General features: G+C 38.1%; 1 protein-coding gene across 2 annotated transcripts in view; it reads right to left on the bottom strand.

The window, feature by feature from the left end:
• The window catches only part of SUPT3H (SPT3 homolog, SAGA and STAGA complex component), a 254555-nt gene that overhangs the window by 111589 nt on the left and 115263 nt on the right, over positions 1-27703 (bottom strand). For both annotated transcript variants that reach the window (XM_059469215.1, XM_059469214.1), the window contains exon 3: positions 16861-16945. In XM_059469215.1, the coding sequence (XP_059325198.1) occupies positions 16861-16945 (85 nt within the window). The remainder of the gene's footprint in view (positions 1-16860; positions 16946-27703) is intronic.

Genomic DNA, 27703 nt, shown 5'->3' with positions numbered 1-27703 from the left:
CTTAAATTCATTCTTCTCTCATGAGTTAACAGCAGTGACTGAGAGAGGAGGTCTCCAGCTGAAGCATCACAGTGATTAGATTATTGTTGTGTTAGACCACTTGATGCATCTACTGATCATCACCTCAATGCTTCGTCCAGGTACTACTGACTTAGAAAGGGAAAAGCCCTGAAATTCCTGAGAACTCCAGGGATGCTTGCAGGAGTGCACCCTGTAGCCCTTTGCCCTTTTCTCTTGTGATCTGAGCAAAGGAAGGAAAAATAATCTTCCTTCAGCCCTCCAGAGAGACAGCTCAGGCAGGGACCATCATTTATCCAGTGTAAGGACTTAGCCCACACCCATAAAGATTAAAGGAGCTCTCAAGTATAACATGGTGGGAATCAAGGCAGATTCCTCAAATTCCTCGTAAATGCACATCCTCTCTTGTCAACTAGGACATAAAGTATCTAATTCCAAATATTTTTATATTTTTTTCAACTGCCCACCCACCAAACACATGTATAACCATCAGTCCAGGCTTGCACAGAAAAAAAAAATAAAAAGCACAGGAAAATCCTCCGAAATCCTCTGACACACATACATTTTCAAAGAACAGCCAAGGACATAAGAAACTATATTTTCCATCAGGCAATCAGATCTTCCCAAAAATGATCTTGGCATCACTGTAAGAGCAGCTGTGTTCAGGGTGGCTGCAGAAAGATGTGGATATTTACAACAAATATGCTATAGATCCCTTCCTTGAGTGCATGAAATTCCTGGTCTACAGTCAGCAAAACAGAAATGAGATCCCCAATCCAGTGCTCCAGAGCTGACTCCTGCCTGCCTTAGAGAGATCACATCCCTTGGAAGAGCCTGGCTGGGAGTTCCAGCACATCTAACTACTAAGCACTAATACACACTAATTAAAGTGTTTCCTGCCCCTGAGAAGGGCAGCAACTCTTGTGTATGAACGCAGCCCTGTCTCCTATACTTGTATTACTGAAGCATTTGGAAGTTTAATAAAAATTTGGATTTTAAATGGCTTGTGACAGGTTAAGATTAACATCCTCCTACTGCAATTGCTTAGAAGCAGGGAACTGGCAAGACACAGACCATATTTCAACCAGACAGGCATGTTTCTACTGACAGTGACAGAAACATTTCCACAAAATAGCCTCCTGCTGTCTCCAGCACTAATGAAACGCACGGCATACGGCGGCGGAACGGCACTACATTTCCCTCAGAATATGAAATGCAAACTCTGCCTTAACCATCCTCCAGAAATCCACCAGAGCTACAACTTCTGTATAACATTAAGTCTTTGTTAAGTTAACTGCTGGAGGGCCTAACGGCTCATAAAAAAACCCCACCACCTCCAAAAAACACCCCCAAAATTATGTCATGAAGAACAACTTGAGATGGAAATCCAGTCAGACATAACTCCTACCCATCACTTGTGTGAATGGGCAAAAAGGGCTGCAGGCCCTGTAGCTGCAAGGAGGACCAAAATAACTAATTAGGTCCATGAACAAAGAATATCCCAATCCCGCTCCCCAGAAGAGGTGTTTGCACATTTTCATGATTGCAAGAACACAAATTTTACACACAAAATGGATAATGGTGAGGTGTAAACCTTTCACTTCCATGATCCTGACCTGCTGATTCAAACATTTACAGTCCTGCAAGACAGAGTCTGAAGCAGCTTTGACAGCTTAGTTTTACTAGACCATAGTTATGCCAAAACATCCCAACGAGAGCATAGAGTCATTTGAGGTCCTTAACTTGAAATTCTATTATCCTCAGAGACATAAAATTATACAGTCAGTCCCCTTTTCATTTAATTATTTATTTTTGGTATATATCTATTCTGGTTTTTTGTTATTTCTAGCACACAGCTATATGCTACTGACACAGGTGAGTCATGAAACTGCAGTGTTTGCCACCATACAGTCACGAAAAAAGGACATTGTCACACCGGGTTGAGAGTCCATGCTGAGAGACAGCAAATGACACACAAACAAAGCATGCAATGTGGACAGTAATAGTCTCAAAAATTCAGTTGGTATGAGCATTTTTGCAGATATCAAAATAGATAGGAAGTTTAGGAACTGCAATTAGAATTTGGAAGAAGACAGTATTTGTTTCTGAAATTAAAGAAAGTGCCTTCTCTTCATAAGAACGTATAGGAAAGAACAAAGTTTACAATACTGACTTCATTCTAACAGGGAAGATTGACATAATTTTTTAATTGGATGCCACGAACCACCAGGAGTTGGATCTTCATGACCCTTGTGGGTCCCTTCCAACTCAGGATGTTCTAGGATTCTATGAAACTACATAGCAGAGAATTGTGACAAAAGATGCAAATGTGTAGCAGTAATGCAACAAGTCCACTGTCTTTAAAGTTTGGGTGTTTCTTTTTTTTTAATAAAGAACACTTGTTTTTCCCTTCAGAATTAAATTCACTGAATCACAGAATGGTTTGAGTTAGAAGGGATCTCTGGAAAAAAAAATCCATCACTAAATCAGATTATAGATGAATATATCTAATGTTGAATTTGTTCACTTGGCCACATTTGGTGCTGTATTATAATAATGTAACAGAGCTAAACCTGCAAAACATTTAAAATCACTTTTTGTAAATAATGAAGTTCACCACTAATATGAATTAATTACCATTAAAAATGAATAAACAAAAACAGTCAAGCTTTTATGAGACCCTGCAGCTATAGCTGAAGCAATAGATTTATAAAATTTAAGCTGAATTTTTTAACCACAAATAGTCACTATTAAGGATTATTTTGGATTAAATGCACATGTGAAATATATTAATACTTTAATCATGAATGCTGGACAGAACCTCAAAAATAGGTTTTTCTTTCTATTGGGAAAATAATATCCCTTGAAATAAACAATTTTGCATGTAAGTACTGAGCACTATTGCAGTGATCATATAGAAAAATAATAACATCAAAAGATGTATTCAACAGTCTTATTTCATGGCACTCACTCAGCATGAGGAACACTCAGGTTCAAATTTACATTCTTCCAGCAAGCAGAAACTTGAATATTGGTCTTTCCTCTCCAAGTCGGTTATCCTATACACAGGACTACCAGCTAGACAAGATTCCTCTTCATCTCAGTAGATTTTTACACTTTCAAAAAATAAGCTTTTAGTTTTGTTCTGATGAAAAAATAAAGCAAATGTTGAAACCTCTATATTTTTCAAAGAAATGGTATTTTTATTTTTCAGCCAAACACAGTAATTACAGAGATCTCTGAGCTGGACACGAACCCTGCAATGCTTGAGCAAGAGTCTGAATTTTAGGCTTGCAGTACTTGAGCGGAAAATCAGGCAGCATTTGAATCAAGTCTACCAGGAATATAATAGAAATGCCACCACCTCCTATTGTAACTGCTCCCATACTCACAGATCTGAAGGAGTTTCAAATGTATGGATAAATACTGGAAAAGGCCCAAAATGAACACAAAGGAAATTCAAGTCCTAAAAGCTATACTGGAGCAATCTGAAAGGCTTGCTTTAAACCTGTTAAAGGAAGGAAATTCACAGTTAAGACTGAAAATCCTGGCTGGAGCTCCAGCCTTCAAATACATACATTGCCTTGCAGAAACAAAAAGGGGTAGGCAAACCATACAAATCAAGACCACAGTGTCAGACTGGATTTCCAGTTTTAACTATGATTTGTGACATATTAGAGAACACTTTATTTCATTCTGTTTCCATAAAGTTGTAGCTCTCAGATGGACAGGCCAAGAACAGTCAAACTAGCTGAGGGTTTATTATAGCAGCAAAATCACCACCTTACTTGGGTATGAATGGATTTTTTTGCTAAAGGTCCATTAAAAATAGGAAAAACTAATAGAAGAAAGGAAAAAAGGAAGGCAAGAACAAAGAAAGCAATACTTCCAGAAGGCACAGCACTAGATTTAACAAAAGTTGCCCTTTCCAGTATAAATCACTTTGTTTTACTTCCCACAGCACTATCAATCATGATATTCTGTGCAAGTATTTTAAAGCAACTTCTGGTAGTTTGCATCAAACTTTGATTAGGCAGTTACCCATAATTCTTCAAAAATGGGGCTTAATTTAATAAGTAATTGTATATATATATACATGGATACACACCCATTTATATGTATATATTTAAGAGCTTTCCTGAACAAAGGCTAAAATTAGTTTGAGATCAGAGATATGGCTCAGATGACCTCTTGAGGCTCCTTCCAGCATAGTTCTTCCACAGTTCAGAATGGAAATTCCAGAGCAATCAGGGTAAAAAAATGTGTCATTAACCAAAAGGAAATGCTCAATTTATAACTGGCATGCCACAAACTCAGTGTGTGGAGAGGCCAAGGATCAGCCTGGTTAGTGGGGACACAGAACAGGCAAAGTCCTAACAGAGGTGTCAGAGCCATTACACAATTTTTGGGATGTCATCAAGCTCACTTTTGACCTGTGAGCAGGAATGACAGTGAAATTCAGAACCAATGTGAGGATTAACCAGTTATTATTACAAAGGGCTTTGAAGAAAACAGGTGCTGAGTAAAAATGCTGTGTATTAGTGGGATGACTAATAAAAATGGTTAGTTACAAGGAGCAAGAATCTAAAGCAAGGAGGGTACCACAGAAATCCAAGACATCTGGGGAGGAGTATCGGTGTAATAAAATGAAAACAAAGCAACTCGTGTTATTTGGCAATCCCACATGCAAATCACTTGAATTTTACACTTCTGGAGCTTATGTCATCGTTGAGCCTCCACCTTCCACTCTGAGAAAGCTGCAGTTCAGAGAACAAGTATTTTAAAGCATATATAAGGTGGCAAGGGGGCAGCTATTCAAGAAAAAACTATCCTATTTAGTCAAGTCACTAACTGGGACACTGTTAAATTGTTTTACACTAGAAATGAATACGCCTCTTCTAGCATTTATAAGAGGGGATGCAGAAACTCACAAATACTCCTCAAGACTTCAAGAACCTTTGCTACAGTTAGAGATTGCAAGTGTATTGTGTATTAAAAAAGAAATGATCCACACTATTAAAATATCATCCATAGCCCTCCACAAATCCCCAAACCCCTCCCATTAATGGTTACTGTGTGATTAATGTTTGTACTGGGCCATTTTAATTAGTGAAACAATTCGGAGTTCTACCTTAAAAAGCAGCTTTGTGAAACTGCAGTAGTTGCAGAATATTTCACTCCTGGGCTTGATAAAACACTAAACCAGAAACTGCTTTCAAATAACTGCCTGCCACAGCACTTTTAGCCAACTTTTGCACCTGGTGCTGAGAGGAAAAGCCAAGTGAACTTTCACTCACTTGTTGCACGTCAGCTTCAATGCAATGTCTTTCTTCTGCTGTGTTTGGGTTTCTAACTGGAAGAGACAAGTAAGCTAAACTAGCAGCCAATCAATCCCTAAATTCTAAGAATGCAATAAAATTTGATACCAATAAATCTTTTCTTTTAACAGCCAAAAGAGATTAACAAAGGTATTTGAAATTTTATCCTCCTCTGTACTTTCAATAGGACGATTACCTGACAACCCTGTTGAATCAAACAGCAAAATTAAAAGAGACACAATTAAGCTTGTATACACAAGGAACAGGATATGGATTTATGCATATCCCTAGTAGGTCCTCCATTATATATTAGCCTTTATGTATTTTTCTTCCCCTTACAATAAAAGTTATTACACCTTTGGACTGTCAAATAAAAATCCAATTGGCTGAGACACGGACCGTCAATATAAAATAGCTTTGCACAGCTTCCCTCTTGCTACAACCAGTCAATTTTTTTCAGCTCTGTCATTAATTTGTTTCATTACTTGAGGAAAATCCACTTTGTCTTCTTTGTACTTTCATTTTGCATCAGTAAAGTGATCCATTTTTATTCGCAAATTTGGAACGCTGATGTTGGCACAAGATCATCAAAGACAAAAATGGTAAACAACCTAAAAACACATTCAAGAATTAGAGATGATAAAAAAGTAGTTGCTGAGTATTGTGAGAATGGTTGTTAGTAACAATATCTGCTGAGCATATTGAAGTTGATATACTGGCATCAAGCTGTGTGTCACTATAGAAGTGCTTATAATTGATATATATATAAGATATATATTTGCTTGTTTGTTATGGTGCAGAAATGCCAGCATTCACATCCCCATGTGTATGATACTGTCCACAGAAGAAGCATTTGTCACAAGACTTTCTGTGTTACCATGAATTCTTTCCTAAAATGTAGAATCTGTCTCTTCCCTTTCTTCCCCATCTTGTGCTCTCCTTTACACACAGACACAACAGCCTCATTCCACCTGTTCCATCATTATCCACTTAAGTTTCTCTGGCCTCATCTGAAATTCAATTTGGAAGTAACACATCTGCTGATTCTCACTCCATTTACTACTTCTTGATGACTTCTCTGTCATCAGCACTTAATGTCCTGTAAAGCTACTTCCCAAACTCATTCTCCAGATCAGACCTTCTGCAAGCTCCAATGCACCAGCCACAGCTTCTCTTTCAAACTCCTCTGCCTCTTATTTCAATTATTCCCATTCTCTTGCTACTGAACATTTTGAGAAAGTGTCATGGGAAGCTCTTCCAAATTCTTTTCCACTACAAGGTTGTTTTCATCTTCTTTTATCCCACTACTTTAAACAACCCCTTGCTGCATCTCAGGCTTTGCATTCCTTATTCACAACCTGGGTTCCACTTCAAGCTCGATAATTCTTCTGCTACAGGAGAGAAAATAAGCATTCCCACAAAGCCGCTCTTAGTTTTTGTTCCTAAACACCTTCTCTTGTCATAAATCTTTGGCCTTTTTCCCAACTCTGACCCACCTCAGAAGCTGCATCATATCCTGCCCACTGAGTTTTCAATTTTTCTTTGCTCTCTGGTACTTTCCCTCAGTATGTAGAGATGACCTCAGTCTATCCTCTCCTTTAAAGAAACTGTATCTCAATCCAGCCCCAAATCTTTTCTGATTCGTTTTTTTCTCTTCATCTTTTAAAAAACATATACTATGAAGTTTTCAGCTAATGCACAGACTTCTAACTCTGTCTTGGATCAGCTCCAAGGTGACTTTTCAGAAATCCCATCCCTTAAAACTGTTCATTTTGGGGACACTGTGTGTCTCTTGCTAGCCAGAAACCTGGGCCTGAAGTATGTCTTTATTGTCTCTGACTTTTCTACTGCTTTTAACTTTGTTAACATCTTCTGCCATCAGAGAAATTCCTGTTTACCTCCTTTCCTCTTGCATTGTTTTAAGACTTCTGCCTTGGGGGAGTTCTCTCTCAGTTGGGAGCTCTGACTAAACATAGAAATCTACATCTGAGCTGGTCACCCAAGGCATAATTTATACCCACTAGACAAAAATCACCCTTCTGGGTCCAAATTCACCTCACTCTGAAATAAATCACAGAAACCATAATTGGTTTGGGTTGGAAAGGGCCTTAAAGATCACCCAGTTCCAACACCTTGGCATGGGCAGGGAAACCTTTGACCATGCCAGGTGGCTCCAAGCCCTGTCCAGCCTGGCCTTGGACACTTCCAGGGGTGGGACAGCCACACCTTCTCTGGGCACCCTGTGCCAGGGCCTCACCACCCTCACATTTAAATGCCTGAGAGAAGCCAAATAAATATTATCATACAAGTAACATTTCTCTCTATTGACACTCATTATTTCTCCAATAAGAGACTCTGATTCACAGGAATATCAACAACTGATAACCAATAATTTATTGAAGTACCTCCTATGCCATGTTCCCTCACAGAGGTACAATGCCTTTACCCAAGATATAACAAAATGGGCAGCCTGGGGACATAGTGACAGGACAAGAGGGAATGGCTGTAAATGGAAAGAGGTGGGTTTAGATTAGGTACTGTAAATAAATTCTTTACTGTGAGAACGGTGAGACACTGAAAAGGTGACTTTTTAGTGCATTTACCAGAAAAGTCTTAAAACCAAAAAGGGAAGAACCCTCAAATTAAAGTGAAGTTTAATATGCATTTTCTGTGCCTGTATAGCTTTCATTTTTCTATGGGACACATGAGTAAAAAAAAATGATTTACACTTTTGGATACAGTTGTACAAAATTCCTAATATATTACTTTACACAATGGAAAGGTCTTCTGCCAACATAAAGCAAAATCTCAGGTAAAGCAGAGAGTTGATTTTACTCTGTTGTCATCTTTGTCAGGAATGGGTTACAGCCCATACTTGCTTTGCTCCGTTTATTTGCAAGTCTGAGATAAAAGACTGTTTGTGCAAGTTTTTGTGTGTAAGTTATTTTCTGTCTACTCAAGGACTGTGCAGCCATCAACACTCCTATCAGGTAGAACTCGTGGCTTTAAGATAAAAGAACACAGAAATAAAAAGCATCGACATCTCCCACAATTAAATAAATACTGATCTAAGCGTTTCTGCTTTTATCGCTGTTTTTCTTGGCCAGTGACACTTACAGACACAAAAGGGCTGCATTTGCCAAAACTAAAGCACTTAAATTTTAAGAAAACAGATTTTGCAGCGCTTCAAGAAGTAAAACAGCTTCTGCCAAGTTTTGCAGTACTTGCTCACTATTTGTATTTCCAAAATAAAATTGTTTTGAATGATGGTAACACCTTTGCCTTCAGCTACTGTTTCCTTTTGCAGAAGAACAGAACTGGAAGATGTTGGAAAAGGTGGAGAACTTTGGTATCAACAGCTGTCTATTAATAACCAAGTGCGGTATTAGAAACTCAGGACCTCTGAACACTAGGTGTCAGTGTAAGAAATGGAAAAATATCAAAAACCTGTTGTTTCCAATCAGGTGGATTAGCTAAGAAACCAGAAGCAGCTGTGACCACATTTCCTTGTAACTCCGCAACACTGTTAACAAGCCAATCTTCCTAAAAAATGTTATTCTGAAACTATCAGGTTTGCTTCAAATCAGATAAGGTGATCTAAAAATTACAATTAATTTGCTCTGTTAACCACTCTGAGATGACCTTTAAGGTTTATGAGTTACACTTCAAGACATGAAGAGTTTTCATTACTCTTGTTCCACCACAGAGATCCATAAGTCAGTTTGTGTCCTTCACAACTAAAAGTTTACAGGTTGCTTGCTTTTTTTCTTTGTTTTTCCCCTCAGAATCAATTAAAAACTACATATCTGATATAACAGAAATACAGCTAATGCCTGAAGTCACAGAGGTGAGATGTCTCTCACTTCACTTAAGAAGCCCAGACTTTAAATTCATGGCCAGAATTTTATATAACTATGTTAAGACATGAAGAATCACTTGCTTGAAATGCCCATTTATCTCTTGTGACACAAAAGATGATCTGGTGTTACTACCTCAGCTTTAGAAAAACATGTTTGTCATATTTGTTTACTTTTATATTTTACCATTGATAAATTTCTGATGCTTTTCATTTAATGTACTAATTTCTGTCAGAATCAGAATACTAGGCAAGATTTGTCTTTGTGTGCAAAGGATGGACTTTACACACATTTTCATATAATATTCCATTTATACCATACTAAGAAGTTAAAGAAAGAATGAAACCCTGAACATCAACTTTCCATTTGGTTTCTGGAGCTTGGAATCTAATTATGTTCCTCAAAATCATAATCAGAATATTGATTTACCAGAGTTCACCATATTGAGCAATACAAATCTAATGATTACTCTTAAATTCTTAAATTCTTGAATTGTTAGTAAGTGACATCAATAGAAGTAGGCAAAGACCCTGAACACTGCATCTGTACACTGACTGTCCCTGCTCAGCTCAGCTCATCCAAGGCCTCAACAGCTGTTAATCTCTTCTATTCTCCTAAAATTTTACATAAAAATTAAATAAAGTATGTATCTGTGTTTTGGAAACATGGGCTGGGCTCAGCTTATCAACTGTTTCATAAGAGCCCCAGAAGCCAAGGGAATTGAGTACATATATATTTAGGAATGCCACAGATTCCAAAGCCCCCATGAGTGAAATTTCATACCTACTTCATTCCTCTAGCCCAACAGCCTGAACAGGAATTTGATGTGTAAAGGGTGGTAAAAACAACTATGTAAATATAGAGAAATATATTCCTATACATTTACAGTGCACATAAATCCATGACATTGTTATTAAAGGCCCAGTCTGATACAGAAAGCCAGGAAATACTAGGATTATTGCTGCCTGCACTACCTTCAGTCTTTATATTTTATGTGTTACAATACAATCTTTAAGCACTGATGACTTTTTGTTTTCCATTTAATCTAGTCAATGCTTTGGATCTTTTTCTCCACTATTGAACATGCTAGTACAACTTTGTAGGTATAATTATTCATTCCCTTGTTTGATAATTTAGGGTTTTAATAACAATATCTTAGTCTGTTTCCACTTGTAAGGTCAGTGAAGTTCATCACCACTGGATGCTGAGCAGCATCTCTAGATGACCAGGCAAAAAGCAGCAGCCCTGTTTTAGAGCACATGCTGACCCTGCACAGAGATCCATGGGAAAAGAAAAAATCTGACCAAGTCACTAAATTCTCAGTCTCAAGAGAAAGCAGAGAGAGAGCCCAGAATCCCTAACTGGGACTCCTGAATCATCTCCTGAAGTAAATTCCGTCCTTGAGAATAGATCTGAATATGGTGAGCAAGGGGCAGACAATGTTTGAAAACATTCTACAAAGTAGAAAACTCAGGACACGTATTTTCATATACATTACCATATAAATCTATCATATGAATCTAAATACTGACCACATTTAAATGCTGCAATTGCACAGGGAAGAATTAACCACTTGCTAGATATAAAGCCCCATCTCTCCTTTTCCATCCTACATGCCGAAATGCAGACAAATTCACAGGGCTGGTACCCAGTGAAATTTTTGTACTACAGACTTATTTTCCAGTTTGATTTCTACAGGGCAGGTGTGCCATGCGTTTGCTGCAAATGTATGCATGTTGTTTTTTCAACTCTGCAGTAGGAATAGAATGATTAGGGGAAGGATTTCTCCCAGATGGTTTTTGTGAACTCCCTTTATCCCATCCATGTAAACACACAGCATGTTCCAGCTTGCTGGGCTGTACATCCACCCTGTGACTTAGTACAAAGTCTGAATGTTTAGTTAGCCAGAAGATTGTTTCCATCCTGTGATTCATTAGGTCCCTATGGTACCCTCGACTTCCTTTATTTTGTACAATCACAAATTATATTAGTTTGTCTTATTTTGATAACCCCTTTAATTAATGTCCTGCACAGGAAACTTTATAACTGTTTTAAAAAAGACTCATAAAACAAGGACTTTTCCTGTTGCTGTGGTGGTGTAAGCGACAGTTCCACGTAACTTTGGGATATCAGTGGGCAATTCCTGCCCATGAAGGAACTGATTTCAATTCTTTCCTTCTTAAAAGCAACATCAGAAATGTTACAATTATGTATAAAAAGGTTACAAGTCGAACAGTTCCAAAATGTAGTAAATAAACCTGGAGCTGTGTGAGGTTACATAAAGTGACTGATCCAGTTTGTGAACAAATAACAACTGTGATTTAATTTTAAAAACCCAAGAACCTCTACAAGCAAAAAACCTGTAAAGGACCAAGAAAGCTTTATCCTTGCCTCTGTTTAAATCTCATTCTTCCTATTAGCCTCTCCCATTGTCATAGTCATTTTCTCTGGAAGGGCAAGTGAAATTGAGTTTTCCCTTCTTCTTTTGTTTTAAACTGCAATAAAAGAGTAACAGCTGCAGGAATACGGCTAGGAAGAGAAGAAAGTACACCACGATCCAGAAAATATACAGCCCTTTAAAAACATAAAATTCACACTGCTTATGATAAATAACTGTATTTTGTATCAGTAAACTTATGCTTGTCTTGTACTTTCACCATTCCTTCTCCTAGGAAAAGTGGCAAATGACTACCCAATCTTTACTAAACTCACTATAAAAAGCCATTTATTCCACAGGATGGATTTACCACAGATCTACTCAGAACTCAGGCACACTGCTGAATCTCTGCCTCTCACTCTAACTTTTCTACCTATGAATTACTGCTTCATTTTAATATAATCTGCATACGCCAGTATGGACTATTCACCTGCTGACCTGTGCTTTGTGTTTTGGTTGATACCAAAAGACTGATTCTGAATTAAATGTTGTGTGTATAAGAGAAAATGTATTTCAAATAGTAAAAACAACAACAAAAAAAATTATCCATGCGTATGTTCATTTATACATATATATAACTCAGGACCCAAATCATGTTCCTAAACAGAAAGAAAGAGTGGAATATTAATAGCTTTAGGTATCAGCACAAGTTGTATGAAATTAAAAACCATAGGAAGATAAAAGTAAATGACAAAAGAAATTCCAAAAAGTATCACGTACAATATGATTTTGGGCAATTGAAGTTCCTTTAAGTTGACACTACTGAACTCTAAAAAAAGGCAGCCAAGTTTGTCTGACTTCAATCATTTGACATCAATTGGAGAGAACAGAGTCCACCTTCCAGCAGACACACATTGGATGACAAGGAGCAAACCACAATTCTATTAACATGAATTCTACCATTCATGACCATCTTCATAAGGACTTATCACACATTACAAAGAATTACAGCAGATAAAACATTTAAAGGATGCAGTCCAAGGCTATTGTGATGTTCTGTTGGCATGCTTCTGACAACCACTCTTTCAGGAACAGACAGGGTTACTTACCTGCATTTTTCGGTGTGCATGTGTGTAATTTACCTATTCCTTTGTTGAACTCTGTCCTACTGCTAAAATAGCTTCCATTTTTTAAAAACAAATCTAATCTCTTCCAAAAAGCTATTTGATATCTCTGAAACAAAATGTAAAGTACTGAACTTTAAATCTAGTGCTACACTGAATAACCAAACTCTGTGAAAACAGGTGCCTGTACTACCCCTGCCATAGTGTGCCTAGAGGATAAACTGTTGGTATTTCATTCTGATAACAAACACCCAGCTAATACATTATCAGCAGAAGGAAAGTACTTCCTTACCAGCTCTTCTGATTTAACTAGTGCATAGTGATCTTATTGTCCACTTTCCTTTGAATGTGACATCTGAAGCATGAACAAGGAGCTATGGCCCTATCAAGAGAAGATACTAATAATATTTCATTTTAGTATTAGTTTAATAATATTACATTTTCTTATGAATCAGCCCAGAATGATAAAAATTTTGGAGAGAGATGGTGAAGGTGAAGATGGACTTTTTCATAAATATTATATAAAACAATTTCCAAATTGTTTTATATCTGCATATGTGCAAGATTTAGGCTATTTTGATGGCAAACCTCTAAACAGTAGTTTAATGATGAGCAAAAATTCCTATTCCATTCCTCTTAATTACAGATTTGGTTTTGTTTTTGTTTTTTTACACAAAGTGCTGAATAATATACATTTGTCCAAAAGGAGGATCTTCAAGTTTTCTTTCTAAGGGTTTAAATAGATATGAATAAGTTATTGGAGAAGATGATGCTTCAAAAACTTTTTAGTGCACGTGAAGATTGTACCAGATATGATGGAAGAATGAAACAGAAGAGGTCTTTTTCCACTTCAAATGGTCAGTAAAATTTAAAGGCTTGTCCCCTTCTGATTAACACCTTTTGCACTCCCTGTTGAACTGTTTTTGCAGGCACAACTTTCCTTGTATTACTTATGCCTAACCATAAAGAAAATACAGCTTTGATTGGAACCTCTAGTCATAGCCCACATAAAGAAGTACAGTTTAAGGGTAACATGAAGGCATCTATAAATTCCTTAAACAGTTACCTATAAATGAACATTTAGATCTGTTACCAAATACTATTAGTCAACAGTGAACTTGATTTCAAATTAAAACTTAAATTCATTGTGCTTATCAAATACATTGTGCTTGACCAAAAAATGTACAGAACTTTCTAGTGTAGGGGCTTTATGATTTTCTGTTGCTTGATATATAAAAAACAAAAGGTTTCATAATTACAATATAAGCATAAAAAATTCAAACTCATGACACAAATATAATGAAATTTATCTCTCACCTTTCATGCCTGTCTCCTAGATATTCAAACCTAAGCCAGCTGTCAAAGGATTAATTTCTTAGTCAGCTGAGAATACAAATTCCTAGATAGATACAAACCCATTCAACTCAGATAGTAATTTTAGGATGAAATGAATCTTCCTCTGGAGATGCTCATTTCCTCCTATACATTGCTATAGACTTTTAGTAGAATTTTCCTTTATGCAAAGCAGTGTGCATGTTATGCAAAATACACCCAAGAATGGATCATAAAATGTGATGAAGACTCTTAAAACTCTGCTTTCCAGGAATTTGCCTTGTTAGTGCACTCATCTGCTACAGCAGCTGGACCTCATGAAGCGCACAGTGGTTTGAAGCAGTGACTGTATAAATCTGCCCAAACCAGACCTTGATTTAATAGAGTTCAGATCAACTCTGAAAATAGGAAGCTGGAACTATAAAGCTGCAAGATATCAGAAGTTAACCAATCAAAGGTAATCGTGCTGGAAACTTATTTTTTAATGCAGAGGCTCAAACCTGGACTTAATCAACAAGAACAAGCTCTTCTTACAAATGCTTACTATGAAAGATGTGTGCAACATGCCAGTTTATTGCAGGTATAAAAGTAATTTCTACAGTTTCGCTTTATACCTGTATTATGGATGGAAAAATGGACATGAATTAAACAAGAAATCATTAAATTACATAGTGAGAACTGCGTAGTCCATTAACATGAGCAATATGACAAAATCCAGGTGGTAAGCAATAAATTTACTTCCGCAGTCAGCTTCATTTATAAAAATAGCATTTTTCTAGTACTGGGTAAATACCAACAAAAACACCTACAAGTAAAGTGAAAAATTCACATAACTGCACAGAAGCTCAATAAGAATGTGCAATTGAGGATGACAAATGTGCAAAATTCCCTATCAGAAGCCTGGGGCATGTAAAACGCTACTGATTTAAGAGTTCCGGCATGTGAATGTCAGAGGTCAAAGCAATGAGCTATTAAAGATACTTTCACTTCCTCAGGAATAAAGTGCTGTCTTGGGCTGGGAGGGGAAAGGTTAGAAAAGCTGTTTATCTGCCGCTCCATTCCCATTCTTCCTTCTGTCAGGAAATCCTACAAGCTCCTGCACCCCACGCAGGGTTAACCCTGGGTCACATCCAGCCCCCGAGTAAGTTCCCCGGCTTTGATTAAAGTGCAAAGACCACATGGCCACAGGTTGCACTTTCTCAGCTGCAGGGTTTGGTAAAGCTCAGCTCAGCTCAGCTCAGCAGGACAGAACAGCCCAGACTCCAGCCTGTTACTGCTGAGAGAAGAGCGAAGCCACAGCCACCAGTTTGCATAAATTACAGGGGTCATTAACAAAGAGAAAATGTTACTTTGTCAGAGCTAAAGCTGGAATAAGAACTACAAATACATGCCCAGCACAGAGTGTTTAACCAGCGGGAAACCTACAGTGAGGGGAGAGACGTTGTCCCCTCCAAGGAGCCACAGGGCATGTTCCGGACAGCCCAAGAGGAGTGTAATAAGGAAAGAATGCACAAAGATGCCAGGAGACTGTGGAGACAGGGATACACTTGGCCTGTAGAAGTACGAGCAGAAAGTGCCTGGAGCTGGAAGGGATGCCAAGGCATTTGCTGAGATGCAGGAAACTACTGAACAGCTGCTGGATTAGGTGCAAAGCTGAAGGAAAACACCTGTTGCAGGCACACAGTGGGCAAGGGGAAGTCTGATTTTAGTATATTTCTATTAAAAACATAAATGTCTTATATTCATGAATATGTAGAAATATATATAAAATGTATTTTTATACACACATAAATATTTATAATATGTGCTGTATCCCATTCTGAATTTCATCATTTTACAGAAGCGTTTAAATCTAGTTAAATGTAGTACCAGAATCTACCTTGAAACTTAAAAAGCCTTGTCATTGCTGAAAGGGCTCATTACAAAGAAGAGGTGTAGGAACTTGCAGCTCAAAGCTCTAGCTTATCCAAGGACTCACCAGATGTAAATATTAGTTATAATATGTATTAGTATAATCTATATACATTAGTTCCATATAATGTCCATTCCCACACATGCTGGTAATTTCATTCCAATCACAGAATCATTAAGGTTGGAAAAGACCCCTGAGATTATCAAGTCAAACCATTAACCCAGCACTGCCAAGACCAGTAAACCCTGTCCCTCAGTGCCACATCTACATGTCTTTTAAGGGCTATGATAAGAAAATCACACTTTTTATGAAATCACAGGTGGTATGTCAGATTATACCTTTCTATACAAAGGTATAGTCATTTGTCAGATGGCAAATTCATGCCATGGTGTAAAATAGCATGATTTATTTCTTAAGAGGAGATTTACTTACTAAAATATAGAGCGGTTCAAATTTATAGTTGTTTGTGACAGATGCGATTCAAAACAACCTCATTTGTGTAACACTTTCATTGGCTTTCAATATATTAAAATATTCCATATTTTGGCAGATTTTTTGACAGAAATCAAAACATCTGATGGAAGGAATATTAAGACATAAATCCTAAGAAAATAATGCATTAACACAAATAATAGAACACAAATTTTTAAAAAAAGACAGCAAGGCAGCCTTTAGAAGAATAGCCATTTCTTCTAACAATCTAAAGTTTTTTTAACAAAATCCCATCAGCTTTTTTCCCAGGGTTAGGTGGGGTTGCATATCTGGTTCTACAGATCGCTAAGACCAGAGCATCATCCTCAGTTTCTGTGTTTTATTTGTTCCTAAACCCTGGACAATCTGTTATTAGCCATTAGCTCACAAAAATATCATGTGGATTGAAGGAATTTTAGAGTGCATGCTATTTTGGCAGTTATGTTCTTACCAAATTTATCAGCTGAGTGTGAACAATGTCTTCCACCAGAATTGCAGTTTCATGGAGTGGCCTGCGAGCATCTCCGAGGGAAAACCTGAAACAAAGAGGTTTATTGCAAGGTTATGGAAATTAGTTAAAGAGAAAAGAAGTACTGGTCTCCTGAAAGATAAAAAGAAGAAAATATGAATAATAACAATACGGTTAATACACCTGTATGTATGGAAATGGATCACTCAGCCTGGTGCAAGGATTATAAACCAAAATCATGGGATTAGTGGAACAAAAGAGCTGCAGGATGTACACTAAAGCATGTACTGAAAGACTGAGGAAACAGGAAAATCCAGTTTGTAGGAACATTTTTGTACACCCCTCATCAATAAAAAACACCAAAAAACCTGCAACAATGGATGACAAGATTATTGCCTCAGACTCCACTGACAACCTCTCTTCACACACTTCTCTGGATGATCTTTAATGGCCTTTCCAACCCAACAAATTCTATAATTCTATAATTCTGTGAGAAAGAGCAAGCAAAACTGCAGCATGTGCACTACTAACTCTGATTTTGAAGCTCCCTTTACTTACAGAATTACCAAATAATGATTTGAAAAGGTAAAATGCCAACAGCTTTTTTAGCCAAATCTAAATGCTGGTGCTAAGACGTGGAAGAAACAAATGAAGAGTAAACATTTTTGTTTAGTCTCACATAATAATATATGTCAGACTCCTAAAAGTCTACACTGCAACATGAAATGGCAGGAGGTCATAAAGAGATTATAGTGTTCATGTAACATCACAAACAACAGCCAAGGTGAGGCCAGCAAGGAGAATAAAATGAGGAATTGTGACAATGGACTTTGGAAGGCAGTTTTTCCTCTTCCTACTTTTCTCATACTTATTTTTCTGCTATTTCTTCTCTAAGAAACACCAGTCTTACATCATTCTAGAGAAAGACAATTCCTATGCTGTTTAGTATTTCCTCAGAACATTCCTGAGAATAAAACACTTTCTCTCCTCTTAAAGTTGAGTTTTTAGAATACAAAAACTTGCACAGTAAAATATATTCATTGTAAATTAAATAGCACAGGCCAACAATAACACTATATATTCTTATAAAAAGAGTGACATTTTATTTACAAGCAAGACTCAAATCTTTATAGGTGACTGAATAAATAAATTATTTTGTCACAAAAGTATTAGTCTACCTTGCAATGTAGTAAAACACTATTTTATCTATAAACAACGAAAGAGCTCTATAATAGGGTTCTTTTCCTTTATCTAAGAATGAAATTATTTCCAGTGTTTGGCAAGCAGCATTCCAAATTCTAATAAATAAATAAATAAATCTCAGCCTGATACGTGTAAGAGCCCAACAAGAGCTACTCAGGCAAAATCTGAGCATAATCCACTGTACGGCACTGGTCATAACATAAGGAAATCACACTCTGTATTTGTCCCTTATAATTTGTCTCTCCTGTTGGGTCTATCAGCATCTCAGAGACACAGTTATGTTTTATAACACGCTTTACATTTCTAAAATGAGCACAACTCAAATATTTTTTCTCCATTATTGCTTGGCTGCATATGCACCTGGATTAGAATGTCAGGCACTTCCTAGGACTATAAGGACAGTACAGCAATGTACCCAGAGACTGTTAAATATCTTATAAACTGCAAATACATGGATATGATATAGGAAATACATATAGAGAGAAATATTTATTATCATAGTAGATTGGAAGATTAAACAGTATTTAAACCATCAGAGATTCCAAAAGAGTGCTCATACAGGATAAAGCTAATTTTTTTTCCATTTTTTTAACATAAGGTTTGTAAGTAAATGAAAATGACAATTAATAGTTGGTTTTAATCACACAGGGCATATAAGATCAAACAGAAGAGTTCTTACAAATATAATATACTGTTCATTCTTAACTGCTGGTCTATTTTTTAAAGGCTTTCTGTTTAAGGCTTCAAATACAGAACAAATCAACTATGCAAGACAGTAGTAAACACCTTGTGTCCAACAGTATAAGCTTAGATATACATTTCTCACATTCACAGTTTTACTCAGCACCCCAAATATACAAATTAAAAGGTTTTGGGTTTCTTTTCCAAAGACAACAAAGTGCAAGAACCAAAATTTATTTCTGAGGCAGAATGCTGCCTCTACATTGAGCTGCCCTCCTCATCTGCATTCAGAAATCTCTCTCACAAGTAATTCACAGTTCCCCAAACAGAAGGAGGGGCAGAGGGGTTGCAATCATGAGGCTGCACATTGATCCAAAAGGAGACAAACATTAAATCTTTTTTGGTCCATTTTGATGGACCACTCAGGGTAAGGGGCAATGGGTTCAAACTGAAAGAGGATAGATTTAGAAAGGTACCAAGAGGAAATTCTTCCCTGTGAGGGTGGGCAGGCCCTGGCACAGGTTGCCCAAAGAAGCTGTGGCTGCCCCAGCCCTGGAAGCGTCCGAGGCCAAGTTGGACAGAGCTTGGAGCAACCTGGGATAGTAGAAGGTTTCCCTGGTCATGGCAAGGGCTTGGAACAAGATTATCTTTATGGCCCCTTCCAACCCAAACCATCCTGTGGTTCTGTGATAGACAGAGTTGATGCTGAGACATGAAGAAAGGTTAATGTCAACTGCACTTCTTGATTTAATAGAAAATCAAGTTCCAGATGCACCTACTTTCTTCCTCCGTCACTTCCATCCTTTCTACCTTCCAAAGCTATTTCTATCTCAGTTTGCCTTCACTGTTTTCCCACGTAACTTCTGCCAGCTTCTTTCCCACACACAGAAAACTAGATACTGGCATGGTGGTTTCAGCAAAAAGCAAAAACCACCACACCCACCCACAGCCGCTTCCTTTTCCTTTGCAATGGATCCAGGATTTTCAGACACTAAAATAAAAGTAAAGCTTCTTTATTCGTTAATTGTATTTGTATAGCATTTGATATGGTTCTTGATTCTAACATGCTTTTAGGACAACATTCTTTAAGACACCAAACACAGCCTTTTTTATGTCTTTCTGCTACCAGAGGTAATATTTAGAAATGCACAAGTAGCTTATTACTTTAACTCTTTCATTTTTTTCCCTTCACTTTTGCATTGTACCTCTCCACAGCAGAATGAATGCTAAACTACAGGTCAGATGGCTCAGATTTTACCAAGTGGCAGAATACAAAGCAGTTCAAGAACGAAAAGAAAACACTTTAAAAAAAAAGACCCCCAAATTTGGTGCCCTTGCTTCTGGGAAGTGAAGCTGAACTTGATGCTTTAATATAAGTTATGAATTTCATTTCACATGTGCTTTGCTTTTATGGTTCATGAGAGTCTTTTAAAGAACCTTCCATTCACTAGACATATTAATAAGTCTTCCTATGAAACACATAAAAATTCTGTTGAAAATAAAAAAAAGAGCTGTTTCTCCACAGGTAAATACTGAAGAGGAAATATATCAAAATACAATGTTAGCAGAGCATCAAAGCAGCAAAGTATTATGGAAGACAGTCCTGGTAATAGAAGTATCAACCCATTAGACATGTCCTACAATAACAAAGCCTTCTTAGAAGATCCTATTTCAAAGGTTTGTCTGTTTTAAGGAAACATTTTTACAAGGGGGGATCAACTTACCCAGATTTTCACAGGAGGATTAAAATAGTAGCATGGAGAAAGAAAAGACTGCTGCAGCGCTTTTATTGTTTACTTTTAGCTTCTATTTCTAATTTATTTAAGTTCCTGTAATGATGTTTCCAGGCTCTTCAAAAGGGTAAATGTCCAAGCCACTAAGTGCCTACATGAAGTATCATGGTACTATGTGTAAACACACGCTCATACTTGGCACATGCTAAGGTCCCACTGCTGCGCGTGGTACAGGGACTGACATTTATAAGAACTTCAAAATGGGCAGCTACAGAAATAGATAAAGCACTTTTTGCTATATTTTCAGGGGTTTAAGTGCCTGAGAAAGGTATTGGGGCAGGCAAGGCACAGGCTTGGTTCAAAGCCCCTGATGCAGAGCTCTCCAGGTGGCCAGACCACCAGGAGAGCAGACTGGAGACAGAGAGCTGCTGCAACCTCCCGTCCTCCACAGCCCCGAAAAGCTGTCCTGGCCAGAAAGGAACTATAACCAGGGTGGCTGGGAGTGCACTGAGCTAGAATAAACAGTTTCCCTCACTGGGGTTTCTACTGAGTTCACACCGTAACAAGGCTGCCCCAACGCATTCAGAATTTACCACCTCAAATAAATGTGATGAATCCAGCCTAGGGAAAGTATAAAGCAGCCAGGTAGTCCGGTGGGATATATGTGCTGCTTTTTTTTTACCTCTTCTAGAAATCCCCAACAACTCTCCTTTTCTGTTCCTACATAAAGGATGAGCACGTGCCCAGGTGGGCAAGCAGGCCAATGGCACCTGGCCTCTGTCAGCAGCAGTGGGGGCAGCAGGACCAGAGCAGTGATTGTCCCTGTGCTGGACACTGCTGAGGTCACACCTTGAGGGCTGTGTCCAGTTCTGGGCCTCTCACAACAAGAAAGACACTGAGGGACAGGAACACGTCCAGAGAAGGACAAAGGAGCTGGGGAAGGCTCTGGAGCACAGGTCTGAGGGGGAGCAGCTGAGGGAGCTGGAAAGGGGGTCAGCCTGGAGAAAAAGAGGCTCAGGGGGGACCTTCTCACCCTCTACAACTCCCTGACAGGAGGGTTTAGCCAAGAGAGAGTCAGTCTGTTCTCCCAGGTAACAAGGAACAGGATGAGAGAAAACAGCCTCAACCTGTGTCAGGGGAGGTTTAGATAAGGCTATTAGAATAATTTTCTTCACAGAAAGGTTAGTAAGGCACTGGAACAGGCTTCTCAGGGCAGGGGTGGAATTACCAGTCCTGGAGAGATATAAACGATTTATAGAAGTGGTTCTGAGGGACATGGTTTAGTGACTGACCTGGGAGAGCTGGGTTAATTTTTTGGACTCAATGATGCTAGAGGGTGTTTTCCAAGCTGAATAAATCCATGATTCCATGATCCAAACTGCCATAGGGCAAGCAAATACTTCTGTCCTCAACACAGAGGTACTTACCTGCTCCTGCCTACAACCAGACTGGGACTGTGGATCACAGGGATCCCTGTGCCTGCCATGCCACAGTGACCTGAGAGGGTGCACACTGTGTATGTGGGAGTGCAGGCCATGACCTGGATGAGGGGTTTGGGATCCACATAACAACCTGGACATAAATCTGGGCTGCATGTTGGAGAGACCAGAAGGTTTGTGTTGGTTACTGGAGGGACCAGGAGGTCCACAGCAGCTGCTGGGGTGGCTGTGGGGTTTGCTCGTGAGACCCACTTGCTTTGCGTGTCTCTGCAGGTGAGGACTGAGCTTGAGACTACTGGATTTAGCAATGACCAAGGTGTGAGTGCTCATCATGTACAGAACCAGCTGATTCACTGTTATCAAACCTAAAACCAGGCAAGGATCCCATAAAATCACATAGGATAAAGCAGCTACCAGATACATTTGGACTGGGTAATATGTGGGCTCACATCTCCTCAGTATCGTAAGAATATACAGCAAATTTCTCTTTTGTCAGTTGTTTGGCAGAAATGTACCTGGAATATGCAACATATTAATTCTCACAGATGTTTCCATATTATAAGGAAGTGTTCTCTGAAATATATGAAATATTTGAAATCTGACAGCCAGTTCATGATAAAGAAAATCAGTTTCACAGTACTGGGCACAAAAACGTCCTGAAGACTTCCAGCAATTTGAACACCTGAAGGATAAGAACTGCAAATGACTGTAAAACAGGTAAAAGAAGCCTTGGAAAATCAGTAATACAGTATCTTGAACAGACAACCCAGAGAAAATAGCATAAGGATAGTACCTTTTTCAAAGTCTCAAAATCTAAAGATAACTCCTGTCTTTTTTTTTTTTTTTTTTTTTTTTGTTTTTTTTTTTTTTGTTTTTTGTTTTTACTGTGGCTGCTGCTGAACAAATTAGGCAGAAGTAAAGACTGAAAGGAAAGAGATGACTGGTGCCAAACCAGACAATTGATCAGACACGCACAGGAGGACACACTGTACAGAGAGTAGAAAAGGAAAGAACAAAATCCAGGAGGAAGGAACTTCCCTGAGTAAAAGGATGGTTTCAATAGGGGAAAAAGAGATAAATAATGAAGTCTCAAAATAATTTCAATTTTATGTTAAGATACGTTATATCAGAGAGGTGAGGTTGCTGTTTTTTAGACTTCACTCCCTCCTAATACTGTCTGTAAACTTACTGAGACATTAATTTAAAAATAATAAATTATCTTGTCTAAGCTAAAGACAAAAGGGAACATTATAAAGCACGGAGTTATGCTAACTAACCAGCAATGTCTACAGCACTACCTGAAAAGGCACTGTAGTTTATATCACTATTTATATGTTTGTCTGCTCATCAGGTAACTTCTACCAAAGCCCTTTTAGAAAGAAAAGGCAATAATTCCATCATAGTTCATAGCTAATATATTTATCTGCTTGGATTAATGAAATCAATTATGCAGAAGTTTCACACAACATGCTGAGCATGGCTCTTTACCAGGATTTAGTGCAAGTATGATATATAGAGTCAAATATCTCACTACCCTGATGATGTGAACAGCAGTAACTCCCCACTTTCCTACTTCTACAAAGACTAGAGATGCTACAGGAAGTTACAAAAACTAATTACCACCTATTTATGCAGCAAGTGGAGACATCCTACTGCCTTATTTAAATGCTATAATTTTAATTTAAAAAGTTTGATTATTAAATTATTGAATCTTTACCACAAGAAACTCAGCTAAAGGAAAACACTTGTCCTCAAATGTGTATGGCAATGAGAAAGGCAAGTACAGGAAGAACCTGAAATGTCAAATACAAAATGGGGCTTTTTCACTCTAAATTTAAGCTGTGGTGATGTCTGCAAATATTGGAAAAGCATAAACAACAAGAAAAGAAACATTACATAATACCGTTTAATTATTAAAAAGTACATAGTGACACGTAAAGGGATAAAATTTAGAACAGGAACATTTAGAACAAATTAGAAGGAAAACATCTGAAAAAAAGAATTAAAACCCTCTGAAACCATCACAGAAGGAAGAAAATCTTCACTGCAGGAGACACAAAAACTAAGCTTAGCCAAGAACAGGGGAGGGGTCCTGTGATGCTAAACAAGTACACAAAGGAAATCTTGACTATGTAAATAAAAATAATTTTTAAAGAGATATAACTTCATTCTATTATGGTACATCAATTGCAACTCTATGTTTGGAGTCTGAAAAAAAATTCATTGATGCTTACAGTAATTAAAATTCTGAAATCAATAAAAGACTACATAATGAATAATTATTTTGAGCTTACTGAAAACTTTATAATGCTTTCTTAATGGTTCCCTGCAGATAGCTCTTGATTACGAGGATGGAAAGCACCATCCAAACGAATCATTGTTCCCCTGAGTTAAGACCTAAACAAGGCAAGACCTTTGTTAGAGCAACTTTGTTTACCTGAAAATGGAAGTAGTTTGTTGACACCCTGAGTTTTTAAATGGTGAGGTCTGCCAGGCAGCAGGATTAACAATGCCTAACATCCTGCCAAATGAAAAGTCCAATTCTTCTCACAAAAAGACAATCCCTGCCCTCAGTGACGCCACTATAAATCAAGAATAACACAAAATCCTCAGGGATAAGTTTCAGAGATGCTGAAGTCTCCCAGCTCCATGGGAGGTCATTCTGTTTTGACTCAACAAAGTGTTTTAAGCATGAATCTCCTGAATTATATTCTTAGGCTGATTTTGAAGATTTTGAATGCTTAAATAACTTGCAGAAACAACATCCTACATTTTCCCTTTAGAAAGGGCAACTTTTGTTAATGTTCCCTTACATACACTATAAAGTAGGCAGTAAGAAATGTCTATCCAATTTTTTCCTTAATAAACTCATCTTCATGACTGCAAAATCACACTCTTGCAGGCCAGAAGAGAGGGGAAAGGGGAAAAAAAGAAGATACCACTTCATCATTTCTACTCCATGAATTACAGACCAGCTGAGGTTGGATGTGTGGAGACACCCAGTTCAAGTCTCCTGCTCAAATAATTTCCTCAGGGCTGCACCCACTCAAGTTTTGACCTTCTCCAGTGATGGATACTCCACAACCTCTCTGCACAAGGTTCCCACATGCTTGGCCACCCCCATAGTAAAAAAACTGTTTTATATTTAACTGGAATCTCCCATATTTCAATCTGTGCTCAGTGGCTCCTGTGCAGTCACTGGCCACCACTGAAGGAAGCCTGGCTTTGTGTGCTTTACTCCCTCCCATCAGGTATTTATAGACATTGATAAGATTTCCTTGATCCTTCTCTTCTCCAGGAAGAACTGACCCACCTTTCTCAAGCTTCTCTTGTATGAGATGCTCCAGTCCCTTAAGCATCTGACTGGCCCCTCACTGGACTCTTTCCACGTCTCTCTTGTACTGGGAAGTCCAGCAATGGTCCCAGAGATCCAGATGGGTCTGTCCAGTGCAGAAGGGAAGGATCACATCCCTAACCTGCCTCAAGCAGCCCAGGGTGCTGTCCAAGAGCACACTGCTGCCACCTGCCCACCTTCACTGCTGCCTCCAGCCTGTTCAGGTGCTTGGGGAGAGAAATGAAATCTTCCCCTTTATAACATTCATGAGGCTCCTGTTGGCACACTTCTCCAGCCTGGTGACAATGACAGCATCATGACAGGGTCCATCAGCCACTCCTAGTTTTGCATCCCCATCAAACTGCTGTGGTTGCACTCATGTCCCATAACCCAGGTCAATAATGAAGATATTACACAGTGCTTACACAGAGATATTACACAGATATTACACAGAGTCCAGGATCAACCCCTGGGATCATCAGAAGCAACAGCCCTCCAGAGGGACTTCACACTGCCAGTAACAACCCTCTGAACACAGCCCTCTGTCCATCCCTGCATCTTTTTCATCAGCTTGCACAAGAGGATGTTACAGGAGAGAGGGACAAAAGCCTTGCTAAAGTAAAGGCAAACAGCATTCCCTGCTCACCCCTCATACACTGCTCTGTTATTTCATCATAGAAGGCTGTTGGGTTGGTCACAGATGATTTCCCCTTCATAAATCTGACAACTCTAAATCACATTTGAATCCTTAACAGGCTCAGGAATGATTTCTAGGATGACCTACCCAGGGGTCAGTGTGAGAATGACTGGTCTGTCATTTCCCACATCCTCCTTCTTGTTCATTTTGGGCACAGAAATGGAATTTTCTTCCTTCCACACCTCAAGAATGAACTTCCCCCAGTTGCCATGACTTCTCTTCACAAGCAATATCATACATAAAATCAAAGCAGAATCCCATATAGTATGTCTTTGGATGAGCAAATATGTAAATTAAAGTCTGATTTCAATCAGAAAGTGCAGAAAGATTATCTGTGCTTAAACTTTTATGACTACTGTTAAGACATGCAAAATGACTTTGTGTATATAAAAACACAACTTAAGAGATACATTTGAGTAAAAGGTTTTTTAAGTACTCTTTGCTTCCCTGTGGTCAATATGCAAAATGCAATTTTGATGCAAGATGCTATAGAGGTCTACTTTCAACAGACTATTTATAGGTAAATATGTTTCAGAGTGAAGATGGATAAATTCCATCCAGGCCTAATTTTCTAAGTTTTGCTAAAAGAATAATCTTTCTACATATGGTCTTCACACTGAACTCACTTGTTTACTCTTTGTAAACTGCGGGATGAAAAATATCCACTGGCTGAGGAGCAGTGTGATTTTGTAAAATAGGTAAATGCGGAATTTGGACAATCACATAATGTACGTGTTTTTAGAAGTCCCGTTATTAATGAAAAACAATAGACTTCACCCTTTGGTGTTTTTTTCTGTTATATTATATTAAATACTTTCTAACTGCTGGAAACCTGCAGATTTGTCCCAACACAAAACTGTGGCAAGAGCCCTTTTCAGTGCCATTGTTTACTCATCAAAATATATCAAACTAACAGTTAAGTGTCTTAAATTAATTTTACAAATCCTTATGACTGGCGAAGGAAAAAGATATAATTTATTCCAGTTGTATAACATAGTATGTTCCATTTCCTCACTCACAAAGGTTTTCAGATTTTCAGGAAACACATGAGACAATTGTCTTTCTCAACCATGCAAACTGGACTATGATCAGTCACTTCTGCTCTAGGAAAAAGTTCATCTCAACAAAATACCCAAACACAACTGGAATTTAACAAAGCAAAGGGAGATGAATTCTCAGCCTCCTCTCAAGAGGACAGGGCAAATAAGTGATGAGGAGAGCAGGAAGTCAAAACACAATTTCACTGTATATATATATATATATATATATATTATAAGTGTTAACCAAATGTGGAAACCCCTTGCTATTTTAAATCTAGATTAAAGCCACAAGACAATTTAAACTAATCCACAAGATACAAAACATAAATGAGGATGAATACTTTATGCTAATTTTTAGAAAAATAATATTCTTCTTTTTTATATTCTCCAAAACATCAAGGCCATTTTTCATTGTTTTAAAAATTCATGTCATGATTTTATGAATGAGATGTGTGGGTGTTGAATGATGATAATTATATCCTATTCTCAAACAACACATTTCCTTATCAGATGGTAACATGTTTTATAACATCAGTCTTCATATATTACTACCCTTCCTGAAGTCAGTGCCTGGAGAAGGGAAGCAACTTGTCCACTGTGGTCGGTGTCAGAAAAAGCAAGTTTTCCCCCTGGGCCTCCCATTGCCAGGGGGGTAACAAGTGCTCTACTGACAAATCAGGCTTTGCAAATTAGAGTTA

This window comes from Ammospiza nelsoni, chromosome 3 (assembly GCF_027579445.1).
Source record: "Ammospiza nelsoni isolate bAmmNel1 chromosome 3, bAmmNel1.pri, whole genome shotgun sequence".
NCBI classification, from domain to species: domain Eukaryota; kingdom Metazoa; phylum Chordata; class Aves; order Passeriformes; family Passerellidae; genus Ammospiza; species Ammospiza nelsoni.
This window is presented reverse-complemented; position numbering and strand designations above follow the sequence as displayed.